The sequence below is a fragment of the Rhopalosiphum maidis genome, chromosome 4, assembly GCF_003676215.2.
Source record: "Rhopalosiphum maidis isolate BTI-1 chromosome 4, ASM367621v3, whole genome shotgun sequence".
Taxonomy (NCBI): Eukaryota; Metazoa; Arthropoda; class Insecta; order Hemiptera; family Aphididae; genus Rhopalosiphum; species Rhopalosiphum maidis.
Window position 1 is genome coordinate 43,456,333 of NC_040880.1, and position 21,013 is coordinate 43,477,345.

Consider the following 21,013-nt stretch of genomic DNA (forward strand, 5'->3'; position numbering starts at 1 on the left):
TTATTTGATTGTTTGATATTTTGCTATATTTCACTACATCCAATAAATATATACCATTGCTAGGAGGTATACGTTGTTTGAATAAACAGGTGGAAAATCACTGGTCTACAATATGTTGATATTAATATTAATAACTATTTCTAATAGCACACATAATATCGATTACAAGCTTTGAAAGTATGGATGCTTTCGGCGATCGGTATCATCAGAAATTTACCGAATTTCCGCCTAAATGTCTATACGCGCAACATAACGTTCGTTTTTCCGATGACAACTAACAAGTAACGAAATTATATTATAAATTATAGTAACGTACACAATATCATATTATTATATAATATATAGTCTTATCGTGCCGACGTCGCTAGACTAGTGCGGTTAGACATTTCGTCGACAACGAACAAAAAAAAAAAACCTAATAACATGGCTGGTAGTCGACGACCGCATATTGTTTATTAAATATGTTACACAACCATAGTCGAGTACCTACGATGACGACGACGACAAGGGTAGGGCTTCTCGTGTCAATATTCGATATTCCGAGTGTACAACACTATGTATAGTAGTGCACACGGTCGTATATTATATTATTATTGTAGACTAAGTCGTGAGGATAGTATCGACCGTCGTCGGTTGTTCGGCCGTTCGTTTCTTTTGTACGCTTTCCACCTCCGCCTTGTCGCACTCAATTATATATATTATATACTATGCTTAATACTTAATGATTTTATTTTTACTAATTGGATTTCGCTTGTGACGCATAAGTAAATAATAACAATATACTATTATTATTACCTATTTTTTTTTTCGATACAATACGCCGCGAACACCGCACTTACGCATTATACTGCAACACAGCAGCGACGGTTCATGTCAATACATGTAGGTACCGTAATCGTAGTACACGTCCGTTAAAGGAACGAACCGTATATCGTCGGCGGTCACACATCACCATCGTCGGACAACGTGTCGTCGTAGAGAATTTGCCGTACTGCAGACTTTCTAGTCGAATTTATACTACGTCTACAAGTAAATATAATTGAACACATATACATAAATTTCTAATGGTGGATATTATATTCAGTATCTATGATACGAACACGCGATGTTTTAAGAAAAAATATGCCAAAACTCTTCTTAGATCTTTCTATTCACTGGACAAATACAATACAATTTAACATAATATTTAATATTTATATATTATGTACTCGATGATCATTTATCAATATTTATTTCAATAGTTTATATTATAATCAATGTTTTTGTTTGAAACATAATAGAAATTTGATTTGAAACGCAAGTTTTGTATAATAATAGCGACAATATTTAAAACTTAAACAGTATTTTGGTATACAACAACGCGAACATCGATAATAACATTTTTTAAATACAAGAATAAAACATACAATATAATATATAGCATTATAGCCTATAGCCTATAGGTACAGGTAATAATGTAATATTATAACTTTGAATACTAAAACCAAAAAACAAAATTTTACAATAAAAATAAAATGAAAGCTATCATTCATTCTCTGTCAAGCTCTGACCAAACAAAATAAATACCTACTTAAGTCTTTCGTTCTGATTAATAAGATGTAAAATACATAAAAAAAAAAAATAAAAAAATAAACTTTATGTCATATTATAATGTAAAAAAATAAGCTTGATTTGCGTACTAAATAAAGTTGTTTTTAAATATCTTCCGGGTAATTAATTCCGAATTAAAAAAAAAAACCTAAATAGGTAAGTAACCTTCTTTAGAGTTGACATAAATTATAACGTATAATAGTGATTAACGATGTAATAATTATTTGTAGCAATTATCGGCGTTTATGGGATATCGATAATAATTATCGAAAGCATGGTAATATCTTATATAAATATATGATATAGTGTAACTAGGAACTTGGATTTTCTCGGCAATTATAGTGATTACTGATTAGTAATTACTATCTAAATCGAATAGTTGTATTACCAATTACCATAAAATACCATAAATCGTAATTATTATTACAAATACAATACATATATGCGTTGCTGTATTAAAAACAGATGATAAACTTAATTAATATAGACTACTTGCTTTTGACTACCTATCCAAGTACAAAATAAGAATTTTGTTGAAAAAAAAATAAATATTATAAGTATTATTTGTATTATTTTCTTTTTAATGTTCATTTAAAATATTAGTAGGAATACTAAATTAGCATCACAAAAATATCAATATTTAATATACAATTGGTTTTGGGGTCAAAAATAAAATGTACGAATTGGTTCTATATATATATATAATTTTATAGATAGTCATAATATTGCCTAATATTATAATACAATTAATATTGTTAAAATCTAATTTTAGAAAGACATTAATTTAATTCAGAATTTTATTCCCCTAAAAATTATCGAACCCAAAAAGATACATAAAACAGTAAAAATTGAAAAAATATTATAAACGTGTTCTTTATTATTATTATTATTATTATTATTTATTTTTTTATTAATCTATGATTATGTACCTATTTTATTATTGAAAATAACTTTATAGCTTATTATTCTGTTTATTATACTTGTATACTTAGATTGACTAGCAAAACAAAAGTGATGACCCGTGGATACTGTTTAATTTATACTATAATTTTTTAACTGTGGTTAAAATTTGAATTCTAAGTTTTAAGTATTTATTTAATAACACAATAAAAGTTCATTGGGCCAGTTCGCATGTACATTTTATATCTGTAGACTATCAGAGGACCAATTTGTAGGCGTTCAATTAAATAAAAACTTAACTCATAAGAAACTATCATCATACTAAACTAATAAGTTATTTTAAGCAAATCGTTGAGTAGTTACTGAACGAATTTTTTTTTTGTTTTTTTTCTTTGACGAAAACTAAGTAGAACACCAACAATTTCAAGAAACCCTAATTTAATCTCATTTAATTAAATGCTTATGTATTTTTTCAATGTTTTTATACTTACTATCGATAAAATATTAATAAACTATAAAATAATGTACATTGAATAAATAGGATCAAAGGTAATCAAGTATAAACATTAAGTTCGTGTGATTGGGGGAGTACAGTTCAATCATTGAACTTCTCAATGCTTAATTTTGTTTTACAGTTGATTGATTTAAATTTTTTTTTCTGATTTCATTTAAATTGTTCCTATAAAAGCGTTACTTTTGGGTCTCCGCAAGTCAATTTATAATTTAAACGATTTATATATAAAGAAAATTTGGATCTAAAAAGTTTGAAAATGTATTACAAAGTTCCTCATTGGTTGTTTATAACCAAATATTTTTTATTTTCAATACATAAAAATTATAGTTTTAAATTATCTTTGAATTTATTCTTTTAATTATGTAATTGATATCTCAAAAATAATGTACACACAATAAAAATCTATAGGAAAGAATGACACCATAACTTAGTACGTTCAAACGTGACTTTAATTATCTATTCATAATAAATTATTAGATAACATTTTTTTGGAGTATAATAATTTTTTTATTGAAAAATACATCTCAACTCAACTATAAATTAAAATAGTAAAACTTAAAAATAATAAATTATTTTTATTTTTTTCTCATCCATCATCAATCACACATTAATAGAATCAAACTACACTATAAATTTGATAATTTTATTAGATAATCTAATGTTAAATATTATAACTAAGAAATAAAAAGTTTTCTGACAAGAATATTTTACTTTTTTGTAACACATACCAAATTCCTCCACTGTTTAATTTTTCAAAATAAGCACTCTAAAAATATTTATACCACTTACGCTAATACTTTATAAATTTTAGAAAAAATTCATTTTTCAAAGCTTGACGCTGCATAAATGCAGAATTTTATAGGGTTTTTGATAAATTTTGTAAAAAATTGAATTTTAAATAATATTATAATTTTTTTTTATATTTATTAAATGAGTTAAAAACCAATTTTAAGGAAACTGTTATCAATCTATTAAACTTTTTAACTCGAAAATAAATATGTTATCATACATAAATCATAAAAAAAAATCAAAAATTTCAAATGATGTCAATTAATATTACAAAATGAACAAAAATCTTTTAAAATTAGTAAGTCTAGTAAGAAATAGTAAAAAGTAAATAATAATCATTTATGCTTGTATAATATTCGGTAAAGCCTCTACTGATTACAATTACAATTTGTTTTTTTAAATTACAACAAAATAATTAAATCAATTCTAACTTAAACTCGTATTGCGTAAATATTCTCCTTTTTCTGTATTATTATTTTTGTTTAGGTTTTCCTAATTATTTTGAAAATTGTATACTTTTAAGTTGTAACCCCTTAGAGGGCCAATTAGATATAATTTGCTACCGGAAAACATTCTAAAAATAGAACTTTTTTTTACTTTATCAAAAACATATGCCATTTTAAAACCACACATTCATTGTTCCGCTCTAAATCTTAAATAGTAACTTGAAAAATAGCATTACTTATTTATAATTTGGGAATAATATAATGTTTGTTTTTAAATAAAAATGTAATAAAGATTTATAGTTTTAAAATCACATCAAGAAAACATCACATGTATTTATTAATCATTAATCATTTAGAAATCAAGTCATAACACTTATAAAGTTATAAACTATAATCCATTTGATATTTTTATATTATTATATTATTTATAATATTTTAGTGTTATAATTTCACACGATTAATTTAAATTTAAATGTTTCATAATAATAATAAAAAAAAATATATATATTTTCCATCTTCTTTAATTAGTTAATTGGAAAATAGAAAATAAAAAACCTCTATAAATTTAAGGTTAATTTTTAATGATTTATTAAATTAATGTCAAATTGGATGTACTACAAATAATTATATAACATAGGAATAATTTAAATTACAATCCTTTTCGTTATATCAATAATAATTAAAATTACGTTAAGAATTCTATGCATATTTTTTAAAATTATAAATAAAATGCACCCAAAACACTTAGTAATTAATGATTTCATTTAGGATTAAAAAATGTATAGGTACACTTTTAATATTAGTTACGTGATTAAAAAGAATATTAACTCAAACAAAATAATAACCCAAACGATAAAAAAAAAAATAATTACCCATTCTTTATCAACGGAGATTGTTTAAATCACTGAGCTGTGCTATACCTAAGTTGTTTAAATATATTTAATCGATAAACCTATATTGTTTTTCACATTTTGTGTATAATTTGAATACATTATTAAGAGTAAAATATTTTTATTATTTATGGTATGCATGGTATGTACTGCACCTAATTTTATACGAGTACTAAGCAATATTATAAAATTTGCCTAAACCTATAGTTTTTCCTAACAATATTATATTATGATATTCAAATTATGCTCGCTGATGATTACACGACAAAATATACTTAGGTATAGAGCGAAAAATAGGAAATACCGTTTTTATGGGATCTATTCACTGCTAAATTCACCGTTGTACTCGATCTCGATTGAATTATTGACTCGTCAATTAAATAAATAAAAAAAAAACCCCAATTAATATACTCGAATAAATAAGACAAGTGAAAACCGTATCCGAGTGGGACGATGAGATGGCCGAGGTGAGGTATAAGTTGACACATGGCAATGCGAAATAAGTATTGGTTTGTCAGACAACTGACGGCGGCTAAGAAGAGATTTAACACGCGTAGCACGCGGGCATATATTATACGTTTTTCGACCCGCGGCAAAAACGAGTGAAAAAAAATCCATCTCACCGCAGTGCTTATCCCCTTTGTGCCCGTAGATCGCGTAGAGAGAATACTAATACGGTAAAAGTATAAATGTCAAAAAAAAAAAAAAAAAAATGTCTCACGCTCCGCGTGCCAAAAACCGTACGCCCAAAGATATAATAACATAATATTAATATTATATAACACGGCGGCGGCCAACAGGTATATACCGGCCCATATCAATACGATATATATCTATATTTTTATGATATCATAATATTAATATCCGGTTTCCGATCGCCGTCGTCCCCCGCACGGCTGTGCTCACAATATTATCATTACGCACACTCGAAATAACGTTTTTAATACGCCTTCGGCCGCCGCGGTACCGACCGACGCCGAATGTCCACATAATATCCGTATAACGCGTATATTGCACGCGACAACGGTCATGGGTGGCGGTGACGGGGGTGATAGGGCGGACACCGCCTTTCTGTAAACATAATATATTATAATAATATGTACGCACATAGGTGTAAAAACAGTGGTGAGAAAACCGAGCGACGAGCGGCGGGGTGGCGGTGTTGCCGCGCGGTTTGTCAATGGATGGGCCGTCGGCGGGTGGCGGGCGGTGGCGGCAGCGTGGGTGCTCGTGGGCCACTGTGTTCACGCAAACACACCGTGGCCAGAGCAATGTCTGTCGCGCGCGTTTTCGGCTTTGATAATAATCGATATCGTGCCGGGTGCGCTGTGGTGGGGAACGTGGCGCGGGGCGAGCGCGTGTCGGGGGAGAGCGTCGGTCGGGCGGTGCGGGGGCACGCGATGCGCGCGCGCGCGCGCGTGTGTGCGTGTACCTACTAAGCCGTGTGCGCGTGCGTTTTTCGCAGACCCGACGGACGGGCGGACGGAACGAACAAGCGGCGCTGGTCGACGGCAGCGGCGGCGTCTGCGACTACCGCGGTATAAGGTCACCGTATATACGTATATATACCGGAGCGGCGGAGGCGGCGACTGCGACTACGCTGTACGCGGGCGCCGGCGGCGGCGAAGTCATGGACCCCAGTGTGCTTTCAGCGATGGACCGGGACGCGCTCAAGAAACAGATCGAAAACATGCGCTACCAGTCCACAATGGACCGATGGCCGCTATCCAGGAGCATACAGGCGTGAGTACACCTTATATACGCACCCGATACACTATACTATTATTATTATTATTATGTGTACCACGACGGTATACGGTTTACGCGATTAAATATGACAATATTAATAATATCGTAACGATTTAACGCGTGTGACTATGTATATGTTGTTACACGTCAGTTGTTCTGTACAAGTAGTGCAGTAGTGCGTATACAATGTCATAACGACGATCATTTTATTATTGCGCGTGTCCGAGTGGCACGACAAACGCGGGACAGTTGTACGCGATGTTAAATACTATTATTCACGTTTACACGGTATATTGAGTTTTGTTTTTCGCCGCACATGTCATAAGAATATTACGGTCGGATGGTTTGCGCGATCTGTCGAAAGCGTTTCCGTCCAAACCCACCTCGTATGTACAGCCGGCACTACACGCGCTTAAAAAACCTTCTCTCGCGCCGTGCGCCTCGTGCATAATATAAGATATACGTATATATATATATAATATATACGTTTGTGCACAGAACACTATACGCCGCCCATGACGAGATATTGTGTTGTTACAAATTGATAACGTTTTGCCGTGTCGTTGCCGCCGACGCCTCTCGTCCCGACCGCGGCGATTTTGCCGGGTCCATTCGCGAGACAGTTGCCGATGCGTAACGTCGGTGGTACGGCGGTGGTGATGCATATTATACTTTTCGCGCGCCCTGTCGACAGCAACGGCTTCCAAGGCGGCGGCGGCAGCGGCGGTCGCTATTTTTTTTTTTTTTTTTTTATTCACCTACAGTCGTTTCCGTGATCGTCACGCTGAAATTAAAACACGCCGGCAATACAGATACCTACCGATATGTAATATTTTAGTATAATATTAGATAAGTGGTACACCTCGGCATTCCTTATAGCTTTTATTTTTCAAAACGTATATTACACATACAACTCACGTACTTACATTGTGTTATTATGCAACCGTTCCGTCTACTACAACTGCACTGTGCACGCTTGTAGTTGAACATTTCCATTTACCTATATATATAATATACGATTATAATTATAATTTTTTAATAATTGTAAAATGTTTACTTATGCGTGTATGTACAATATGCATAAATATCATACCACGGATATATGGATATACGTGATATCCACAGATCCCATATCTGTGGTTAAATATTATAATTTATCATGCGTATGTTTATGCATTACTTTCATATACTTGGGGTGAGGACGCTTAATCGTAAAGGATTCGGTAATCTCCCTACTTCACCCATTTGTACCGGGTTTATACTACTTATAAAATCTAAATATTACATACGAAATTATAATATTTATCATATTTTGCATAAAAATATAAACCCTTTATGAGTAAATCATTATCCATTTATTTATTAATTAAACTGTTTTATGATCTCCAGATAATATGCTATATTAAACATTTCGAATAAAATATAAATACCAAAGTATAGTAATTACAAAAATAATACAAACATTTTTTTAATGATATTACTTAAACTTTATAATTTGTATTCATATATACGAGCTATAATAAACTAACCAATATAGATAAAATCAATTATAGGTACATATAATAAACCAATAACAAATATTTAAAAAAATAATGCAAGTATTGTATTGAATGTATTGTATAATAAGTTTTTGATGACGGTCTAAATAGGTAACATAAGTCAACAATATTCTGTAAATAACATGTTATCTATAAGAGTTTAAATATTGAGATGCGGATGGATTATAATATAGTTTGTTTCGAAGTATTTCACTATTGTCATATTTCTTTAAATATTATAAATTAACAACGTACAACTACTAGTATAGTATTATATAATATTATGCACAAAAATGACTTGGTATTGTAATGTAATTATTAATAAAAATACTAACTAGTATCTATACTGTATAGTATTCTTATTCAATTCAAAAAAATAAAGAACTACGATTCGTTAAAGAATAATGTACGATATGCATCAATGCTGAATAAAAAGATTATTAGAATCATAATTAGATAGAAGTTATTTTCATACAACGTTTTTAGATGATATTTTTACTTTTTTCAGTATAATGTAATTGTTGTCTATATTCTTTATGATAATATTATAATAAAATTATATCTTAATTTAATTAAAACCCCTTTAGTTTTTAATATATTTTAATTGCACATATTTATAGTCAAATTGTTTGATTTTTGTAGAAATTGTAATAAGTTTTTTTTAAATATTCATAAATTATATGTTTTGATAATAAAATAATATTCGATAACTAAAAATTCCTTTGAGGTAAAATAAGTTTTTTTGTTCAAATATGTACTTAAGTTTTAATGAAACTTCTTGTATTATATTTAAAATATTTAAATGACACATGTACACGATTAAGCAATTTGAAGTTTGCATCATCATTTATTGACATTTTTCTCCTTTTTTGAAATTCATTTGAATTCCTGTTTAATTATATTATTTATAAATATCTAATAAAAATTCAAAATATACAAATTGATAGTACATAATTGTATCCAAAGTTCGTTGACTAATAAAATATTTTAAAAGATATAAAAAAATTATTTTCCCATGTATTTAATTATATCAAATAAATAATATTAGTTCATTAACATGTTTTTGCTGTATATTAACGGAAATAAATTTTTTTAAGTTTTTAAAATTTCAAATACTGTATACTATTAACCATACATAAAATATGCTAAAACCATAATTACTAATAACTGTAATATTGTTTTAATTTCTTTATTTAATAACTAATTAAATATGTATTGGCTTGGAAATAATATTATTAACTTGTACATTTCTGGTAAATAGACATTTAAAATTAAATAATCCTAATAAATGAAATATTTGTTAAATACCTATATTGATTTTTCAAAATACCTATATTTATAGTTCAAATAATTTCGCCTTTAAATCAAATTAATTGAGTTTAAATAGCATTAATCTACTTCTATACTCAAATATCTAAGTTTATATATAAATAATATTAAAATAAGGTAATTATATACTTTCATTTTTACTACGAATATAATTTATTTATATTATTACAATAATGTAATATTCTACAATGCAAACTATACGTTTTTGTTTTTAAAAAGTAAAATATAAATAAAGTTTTAAAACAATCAACATATTGACTTATATATTGTTAATATTATTATACAGGTCATCTAACAGTATTAAATACTAAACATTTTCGTTGTATCTTTCCTTAAACAGCGTACAATTTCTTGTTTAATATTTTATATTATAGGTATGTAATAGCACAACATGTGATATGTTGTAGAACGTATGGCCTAAGATACTACAAGACTAGTAGGTTATTAATAGAGTAATACTCCACTACTCTAGCCAAACCTTCAACCCTGTATGAGAAACACGTGTTATTATTTTTATAAAATATTTAACAAAGAAAAAAATATATTTATATGTACTTTTTAAATTTCATAATAAAACTATTTAATTATCCAGAAGCATGCAGTTGAATGAATATTGTGGTATAACTCTGTAACATAATAGTAATATTATATTACAATTATAGGCTAGGTATAAACAATAAGTTATAACATATAATATATTACATACATAGATATTATATTATATCATGTCATATCACATGTGCACGAGTAAGTGATAGTGTGACACGACCATCAAGTAAAATATACTTTATAAACTGTTGAATTCGCATGATATTTGACCTTTTTTTTAAATGTCACTTGAAATATTATTCTCTTCGACAGCGATATCAATATAATATTTGTAACTCGTATGTTCGTAGTATACTGATAGGTACTACAATATAATACTTTGACTGAAGTATCTCAATAGTTACTAGTTGGTTATACTTCCCCTTCGTCATGTGTGGCAAGTTTGTAGAAGCAGATCATTTAAACAGATGATATGTAAATGTATTATAAGTAAAGAAAAATAATTAATTCAATACATTTATAGATTTTAAAAGCTCGTGATTTTAATAGATGCAGTCATTAAACTATACAAATTCTATTAATAAAGGAGATATGAACAATTTTAGTAAAAACTATTTATTTTCACAGCTTTATTCTACTAATAATAAATTAATAATATTACCATATAAAAATAAAATACATCTTTAAAAACAGTTAATTTAATTGATCAAAAACAAAGTATGTTTTAAAGTAATATAACTATAATAATAATTCACTTCCATGATCCATACTTATTTTTAATTGTATACTAATAGACTATGATCATAAATAAAACTACCATGTTCATAAATAAGTAATAATTCATAATATATGCCTATATAATTTTAGTATGATGATGAATTTATCAATCAATTTTAAATAAAATGTTGATAATATTATATATGTACATCGTGTAAAACGCTATGCTATAAATATACTTTTAAATTAATATATTTATAAATGGTATACTATAATTAAATACCTACGTATTAAAATCTGAATACAGACATTAGTATTTCAAATACTGTTAATTTAATTAAAACTGCTTAATCTGTGCATTAACTATTAATTAGAATTGTATACTAAATTTGTTTAATCTGTATAATCTAAAAGTTTAATAAAATAATGATGATTTTTACTAAATTTAAAAAATTAAATAGTAATAATAGTTCCCGTGATAAAATGTGTGTATAAAGATGATGTAATGTTTCTAAATTGATTAAGATGTTAAATAATAATATATTATATCATAATTCACAGTAATAATTATACGTTGAATTTATATTAATTAAGTAATCGAATTTTAATATAAAAATGTACGTTTTTATATCGCTAACGTATTTGTAAAACCTGATATAAGTACTAATTAGGCATGTATACAATATAGGTACCTACCTATCATATCTTATACGAATACACAAAATATTAGTTGGCGTAGTAAACAAAGAATAACATTAAAATGTACATGACTTTACGTGTAGTATTCCATGTGCATAATGTATAATAGTCATTATTCTAATTTAAGATAATGAAAGTTAGCGTTGGTTATGTATGATAACTGATAATAATATCTCGTATATATATGTGTGTGTGTGTGTATGTGTATTATATTATTACTCAAAGAAGCATCATTATAATAATATATAAGTTTATATCGTAAACAATGATTGTGAAATACCCTGCTTCTGTATTTAAGTTTGTAGGTTTTAATAGTAATAAGTGTCTATATAATAATAATAAAATAGCAGTATCTACCTGCTTGGCTGTATAAATATACTTTTGCAGGACTATAAGTTATAACTGCTAAGTGCTAACGCAAGTGAATAGATACCATGTGGAAAATAAGGGAGGTGCAAGAGCTTAGCTATTGCACTAGCTTTTGCTGTGTAATTTATTTTTTACTTACTTTATCGGTGGAATTATGATAATATGATACGTATATTAGCTCGATAATCCTACGAGCGCCAACAGTTAAGATAAAAAATTCAACCAGAATGAAAAGCCATTGTATTACAATGATTCTCGATGATACATCTCCGTGAACACACACGAGGACATGGTTACAATAATAATGATTAAAAATACATTATCTCACCAACGAAGAGTATAATATTATTATTTCAGTGAATTATGTGGCTTTCACGAATATACATAATACGTGAATACGTACGTAATGATCATTGTCGTCATTTCTTCTCTATCGCCGCCTTATTGAAAAAAAGTATAATACCTATGGTAGTATGGTGGTTGAAAGATAACTTTGCTCACACAAACCGATACTGGATGTCATTATGGAAATATTGTGATAGTTTTGATTTTGATCTGCTAAACTTTAAAAAGATTTACTCACTGTAATAACTTATAATATACTCTATAGAATATTATATAATGTATATTACAGACCTAATACATATGACCTTTATATTATTATTCCCCATATAATAAGAAATATAAAACTATATAATGTAGTATATGACTGAATTATATTGTCAGTATTATAATACCATAATAATATGTGTGTGTGTATAAATATGCAATATATAAATATAATAAAATCTATACTAGAAATCTATATTATTTCCCTCTGCTCGCTTCGATCACTACTCATTTTAAATTATTTTCGTGAGATATAAGTTTATCAGTCAAATAATAGAAATAGAAATTAAACTTAATACAAATATTAAAATTATTAAAATTTTAAATAAAATAAAATACCCATACATAACTGTAATACCTCATTAATTAATACAATATTTTAAATTGATTTATCTTAAAATTTTCACTAAATCCTGATTCCCCCAATTTTTATTACGTGAAAATTTAACTTTTAATTAGTTATTTATAAATACTAAATATAGTCTCTATACATCACATAATGAATAATTAAACTTTCTCAAAGCTTTGTTCCTGTGACTGCAAATATTAGCAGGTCTATTCTTTTCATTAAAAAAAAAAAAAAAAAAAAAAACAGAGTATTATTCAGTATCGACATTTTTCTGTCGTACCATTAATACCAGAATACCTAAATATTCGGACCTGTCTGTTTGTTTATTCTCTAATTTTTATTTCTTTGATTTTTTGTCATGATATATGATCTTTACGTTTTTGTTTATTTCTCTAATTTTATTTTACTTTTTGATATTTTTCAATTTTTATAATGTGCGTTTCGTCTGTTAATTAATATTTGAAACCTCTGTTTATCCATCTTACAATTTAATTTTGTTATACCATTGTAATTATTTAACGGATTTTTTTTCAAAACTTTTTTTATAAAATATTGAGATGAAGTAAATATACTTGCTGTAATACTACACGATTTGGTTTGGGGAAAAATGAAAAATATATAATATACGGCACCTGATATTTTTTGATTTAAGTAAACATCAGTTCACAGAAGTCAGTGTCGGTAATAATCTCTTGTGGTGAATTGAATACAGCGTTTGAAGATTTTTGGTTTAAACGCAACTTTTTGAGTAAATCGATTTAAGTTTAGTTATCTTTCCGTGGAAAATGTACAAAAAATGTTAACAACACCGATTTTATATGCGATCGTGTTGTTGATTTTATAGAAAATTTGTTTTAAAAAACTAAACATATGGCACCACGCACCACGGAAGTATTCCTATTTTATCGCTCAAATTTATGGGGATAGAACTTTTATAAAAGTTGAATGTATAAAAATGTGCTTAAAAGCAGCTCCACAGAGTTATCTATAAATTTTAAAAATAATCCTACTTGACGATAGGATAAATGGATCGGAAGCAGAACATTGAAAAAGTACTTAATTTAATACCATTTTTTAACATTTAGCAGTAAAGTTACTAAAAATAATTTGATATTACTGACCTACATTATATATAAGGAACCTCTGTGGAAATTATAAAATATCTAGACCCAGCGGTTTGGTCTATGAGTTGATATGCCATTCAGTCAGTGGCAAAAAATAGTGCTTAATACAATATAAGTTACATATATTATTTGTATTGTAGTATGTATCTTATAATTTTTTCATTTACTCATAGTCGAGTAAATTAAACAATTAACACTAGATAGTTGAATAACATATACCAACAGTCTACATATGATTTTTAAATATACTGGCCTATAATAAGTATAATTATTTTATGATTGTTTAAAAAGTTTGGATTTTTCGAAATTATTGATTGTACAAAATTTATTCTACAAACTTACTTGTAATTCTTTACAAACGTTCAAAGCAAATACAAAATTTAGCATTTTTTTTCGAATGGTATATAATTCTGAATATAATATAATTTGTACAAACATGACATATTTTACATGATATAAATATACAACTTCACCACATCTTATAATTAATTATTCGAACTAATTGCTAATTGTTCAGAATCTCAAATATATAAGTATACGGCTCTAAAAAAATGATATTACATTTCCAACGTAAACATTACATCTATGAATAATTACGTACTACCCCTACCATTAAAAAAACAGAAGCGCATTTCAAAGAGTATAACTTTTTTGTCTAACTTTCACTCTCTCTCGCTCTATCTCTGTCTGCCTCTCTTTTTCCTTGTGTATAAGTACTTACAAAATATAGATTTAATACAAACGTTTCATTTAAATAGTAAATTATATAATCTAATACTATACAACAATAATTACGACTTGTATTATATAAAGTCCTATATTTATGGATATTATTCATGCGATATTACAAAGTATGCTTTGTCACATTAATATTATGACCGAAATCTATACAGCATTTTAACGGTCTATTAAATCATAATTTATTCTGACAATGTTTCGGTCAGTTTGTTTACCACACCCAGATGGCTGAATACGAAAATCATTGAATACCTATAACAGTGGTTCCCAATTGGTGGTCCGCGGACCCCCATGGGTCCTCGTGTTGATGTTAAGGGGTCCGTGGTTGTGTAGATATATCTTAAATCGTGTGTTGTACTGAAGTGATATTTTTATTTTATTTTAGTAGAATTATTAAATTCGTTGTGGTTGGTTTGAAATTTTAGGTATTTTGAAAAGTTTTGAACTATCTCTATTGAAATCGATTATCGCTAAAAAGGTCAACAATAAATTTATTATAAATGTTTATAATTTTCATAATTAAACAAAACTGAAAAATAAGTAATTAAAATATTTAGAAATAAGGGGTTCCCGGACCAATTTATGTTTTTGGTAGGGGTCCGTGACATCATACTAAATGGGAACCACTGACCTATAAGTTAGGTTTAGTTAGTTGGTATTTAAATATAATGGTACTCATATTTTTAATAAAATTCCTCATAAAATAATAATTTTATCACTGGTTGGTACCTACCTAGAACAATGTTATCGTTAATTTAACATTTTAAAATTGAATTTTATGATATTTTTTATTTTTATTACCAATTAGTTATTATTATTATTATTATTGTCCATTAAAAAAAATTGCCATTCATCGTATCTATGATATATCTATCCCGAATTCTATTGATCAAATAATTACCTTTAGATTCAATAAGTTTCGCATTTAATTTTGAAATCAGATATAAATTCCTTAATGAATTTATTTATTATTGAGTTATTATGTTATATATTAAATCAGATATGAGATATTCAGGTGTGCAGTATAATACATTTAAAATTTAATATGTACTATTACACAGAATAATGTTGACATAACTTGTGAATTAGTGGTGAATGATACCGAGGACAAAAAAAGTTTTAGTGAAAATGAAAGTCAAACTGAGAAAATATGGTGAAAATATATATCTGGGTGTAAGATTTACCAAAACACATTAAATATGACGTGCGAGTATTATAGTATAAGTAAATGCATACAAAGCCAGCGCGCGCGATAACAACGGTTATTACAAGTTTTTATTTTTAAATTTCTAGGTACCTAGTAAATAATTATATTATAAATATGGGAATTCAATTTATTTTAACTGTTCACAGGATGAGAGAATTTGTCGAGGAAAACGAAAAAACCGATCCATTAATCCACGCTCCAGACAAAAAGAACAACCCTTGGGCGGAAAAAGGAAAGTGTGTAATAATGTGAACGATTTTTTTTTACACACTCAACTCGGCGCCGTTGCTGCCGCCGCCGCCCACACAGCCGTGCCGCGCTGCCCTGTCGGCATTGGATCCGGTCAAACTTACATTTTCTTTACATTTTATTAACGCAATCATTTATTTTTTATTTCATGAAAAATATAAAATTAATTGTAACATTTCCAATATTGTGTATTTTTTCGTTTTATTTTGAATTATAAAAATACATTTTTAATAAAAATTAAAAAAAAAAAAATTATTACATAAAAACAAGTATTTTAAGGGTAATTATATAAGCTCAATAAAATATAAAAATAATAGTCTTGGTTTCAAGTATGATAATTTAATTAACTAGGTAGGTCGATAATAAATATGTAGGTAGGATGCGTGCGCGCCTTAATGTTATCAATTTCTGTGTGAGTACTTAAACGATGATTACATCTTTGTCTTGTTTTTTTTTGTTTGTTTTTCTTTCTTAATTTTTAGATTATATCTTAAATTATATGATTTTTACCTTTAGTCATAATATTATTATTCTAGTCACTGTAATTAAGCCCATCTCAGATATATTATTTATATCTCATATACCTACCTATATATTATTATAATTATAAATATTTATAAATATTAAATACTATATTATACATGTATTATACTTTTATCAATAAAATAATTTATAGCTAAGCATCAACAATCATCGTATAATGTCGGCCACTTTTTTTTGTAATCCATATTGCAATAAACCTGTAAGGCCCATCGTGGTTACTATAATAATAATATACACAGTTAATGTTTTATCTGAAATATATCCTAATCCCTCCCCTATCCGAGCTTAATTAAAATTAAATTTTGCGTCGTGACGTTTCTATAAGATTTTATACATTTTTTTTAAAAAAAAGGTAAGCCTATCTAATATTTGTATAAATTAGAGTGTTAAAAAAATTTTAGTTTACTATAATACATTTTGATTTTTTTTTTTTGATGTAGTATTTTTCTGGTTATATTTATGGGCACCAATTACGTTATAAGTTTAGTATCTATAACAAAAACGTTGTTTTATTTTTTTGTCATCACTATATATAATAATATATTACACTAATGAATTATGTCATTCGTAATTACGTGTGTATAAGTTATGTGCATAATATATTCAATTTTACACGTAACAACGATTGAACGAAGCGATGTATATATATATACATATACACATAATCATAGCAAAGTGAACATAATACTATCATATTGTTCTGTATTAACGGGAAATAAAAATAACAACGATTCAGCATTTGATTTAATTTTTAGAAAACATTATTTCGATTTTACTATTATAATTATTATATATTATATTGCCAAAAATGTCTGTAAATATAAATATGAAATATAGATGTTTTTGATCGATTTTCGATTTTTAGTTTTGTTTTGTTGTCGTCATCTTTTTTTTTTTTGTTAAAATTATTCCAGTTTGTCAACCTGCATACGCATGTGTTATTACAAACTTATGCTGACAGTGCACTAAGTTTTCAACAGGTATGCACATACAACGCGTATAACGTGTTGCATTGCACCTATTATATGACTATATTTTATAGGTCAATTATTGTATTATTTAAAAATATTTTTATACATTTAAACTACTTATTTATATAATATATACTAATAAAAACATTACATTTTAAAAGAATCAGATGTTTACTATTTTTATCGTAATTGTTTTAGAATAATTTTATGATTATCTACTTTTTAGAATCTGATCAGAGAGCGAATGTATTGATTTTGAAATAATATGTTTTTTCTAACATTTTTAAATTTTATTTTTGCTACTATCATCACGATTTAAAATAGGAAAAAACCCTTGAATATTTAACTTTGAATAAATTCTGATAAAAAAAATTAAAATTATATTTAATTAGAACTTTGAGGGATCAAAAGAAGGTTAATATGAACTTTTGAAAATAATCAATAAATCAAGCAAATCAAAAAAATAGTAAAAGTTGGTTTAAGATATTGTATATTAATAGCAAAAATATTATAAAATATCCTTAGAAATAAAAGAATAATTCTCTTTGCAGCGGAAGGACTGTTTTTTTTATTTTATTTCAATCATAAAAAAAAATGTTTTTGTAAACTAAATATATTTTTATAGAAAATTAATGTTTCTAATACTACTTACTAAAACCATTTGAAAACATAAATTTAAAAATAACAAGAATATATTCTCAATAGCTTACTTCTGATACTTTGATCGTCACATAGTTTTATATATTTAATATTTTTATGTATGAGTTTACACTTGTTGTTTTCATTTCATATTACATATTATGTCATATAATGGTATACTATACATGATGATTTAATTGTATTAGTGGAGTCAATATATTTTTTTTTGTGTGTGTATGTGCTTCATTCGAACTCAATTATTCACTCGTTTACTCATTTAAATTTAAGTTTTTTTTAAATGAATGAATGAATTAAAACAATAAATTAATAAAATCACGTTATTATAATAAAATAGGCATCACAGCAGTTATAATCTTATTATGAATTATTATAATATGCATTGTGTGTTCATTAAAAAAAAATTGCAATGCTATTTTTGGTGTAAAGGTATATTCTATGGTATATCATATTACATTATACTATCTTCAACGAATTTAAACCGGCAAAAAACGTAAAAAGACAAATTAACGACCCATACGCGGCGCACTCGACGTCTGTTTATACGATTTAAGTAATATAGTAGTGCAGAACGACGGATACATTACATTCATATGCATAATTATGCTGAATAGTAAAAACAATGCATTAATTTACCTGTTAAAAAGCGTTTTCTAGTGTTATATTCAGCAACGACAGGAAAATGTGAGGCATAATATTATGGACGATAGGAGTTATCTCTTAGCAACAATAGGTAGCAGAGCTTAGAACCTTTTTAAGTTACTATTTTGGTTGTAGAACATCCAAGACAATTTTTAAAAATCTGTGTTGTTACACATTGTAATTACATGTAACAAGTTTCTATATGTAGCAGTACCTATTACTACTAGTTTTATACAATCAAATACTGTCTATAAAAATTTAAAAGTAATTTAATTTAAATAGTAGACTATGTTTTTGCAAGATATGTATGTATGGTCAAGTGACCAACTATGTAATTATTAATGTTTTTCATCTTACTTGCTTATATTAAGTTATATGAATATTATTTAAGAATATCTTAATATCTTATAATTATTAGTCCATGTCACAATATGATAATAACTTATGCATGACCGTATTTACGACTGTTTTAATAATAATTTTTTATTAGTCATCAACGTCACTAGACGTCATCATAAAAAATTATAAATAAACTCCAGGAAAATAATCATAGCGATGGACGAGTGACTAACGGACGGGCGAGTATCAATTTATTTATTAAAATGTTGATAACTGCAACTAGTTTTAATTGTTTTCTGGAACTCATACAAAAAATGATTCTAAACGAGGATGGTATAACAACCGTTACTGCTAAATGCTAATGATATTCAAATAAAATTTATATTTTTAATTCATTTTTCTATTATTAATATGGTAGGTTGAACTGATTTTTACCAAAAACGGATCACATGTATTATAATATTACCTACGAGCTGTTATTAACTTTTAAATTAATATTAATGTACCGTAGATACGTATTAATTTAAATCTAAATATTTTGGAAATGTTATTTCGTATAAACACATAGTGATTAGTAGATAGGTATAATCGATAAAACACGTAGTGGTCAAAGTTTCAATTCACTATCATGAATAATGTTATATTTTTTCTAATAAAATAACCAAAATTAATAGTTCTCGTTTAAATATATCCAATGAATATAAAACTAAAAAAAAACATTTTGTATTTTCAATATTTATAGGTTGCTAATTATTTGGAAACAACAAGAAAAAGGAAGAATACAAGAAATATTTTATTTAATTTTCCCAGTTTTTAAAATGTAATACATTTTTAATTATAAATCTGTTATTCATAAAAATGTAACTGTCCTTTCCCTAATTAATTAAGGACTGATTAAGAAACTGATTTAGTTTCAGTTTTTGTTTTAACGCATTACTGTATATTATGTAATACGTATGCCATGCAGGTCGTATCAGGTGTAAGTGTGTAACACGTAGTGTTAATTGAAGACATTGTGACATAGTGAAACGATGCATATATCAAAAACAAATACAGTAGTACTAATATTTATCATAAGTGTTTGTACTCGGAGAGGTGGAAAGATGTGCATGTGCATATGAAAGTAATATTTGTATGTTCAAGTGGTTTCCATCGCTATCGCCAACCGATACAATAACTTTTACAGTATCCATATGGATATTATAATATTATGGTGTGAATGGTTTGATAATAGGTATTGTTCTCCATTTATTTACCTATATTATTGTCTAATATATTGTAATTTATCTATTATAAGTTTATCAAGAGAAAAAGTATTATCTATACTATGAAACAATACAGCAGGTAGTAGGTAATAGTACCAACAATGGATTAAGTTATATAAAGATATACAAATTGTTATTCAATAATACATTGTTTATAAGATTTTAAGAATTATAAATTATGAATACAATTAATTTTTCAAAATATAAAGGGGATGAATAATTTAAAAAAAGATTAGTACTA

General features: G+C 27.1%; 1 protein-coding gene across 1 annotated transcript; it reads left to right on the top strand.

Moving 5' to 3' along the window:
• The first annotated feature begins 803 nt into the window (after positions 1 to 803).
• On the top strand, positions 804 to 16,537 carry LOC113557226 (guanine nucleotide-binding protein subunit gamma-e). The gene is made up of 3 exons (XM_026962616.1): positions 804 to 1,029; positions 6,595 to 6,872; positions 16,253 to 16,537. The coding sequence occupies exons 2-3, from the start codon at positions 6,760 to 6,762 to the stop codon at positions 16,356 to 16,358; spliced, it is 219 nt and encodes a 72-aa protein (XP_026818417.1). The 5' UTR covers positions 804 to 1,029; positions 6,595 to 6,759; the 3' UTR covers positions 16,359 to 16,537.
• Positions 16,538 to 21,013: the final 4,476 nt, after the last annotated feature.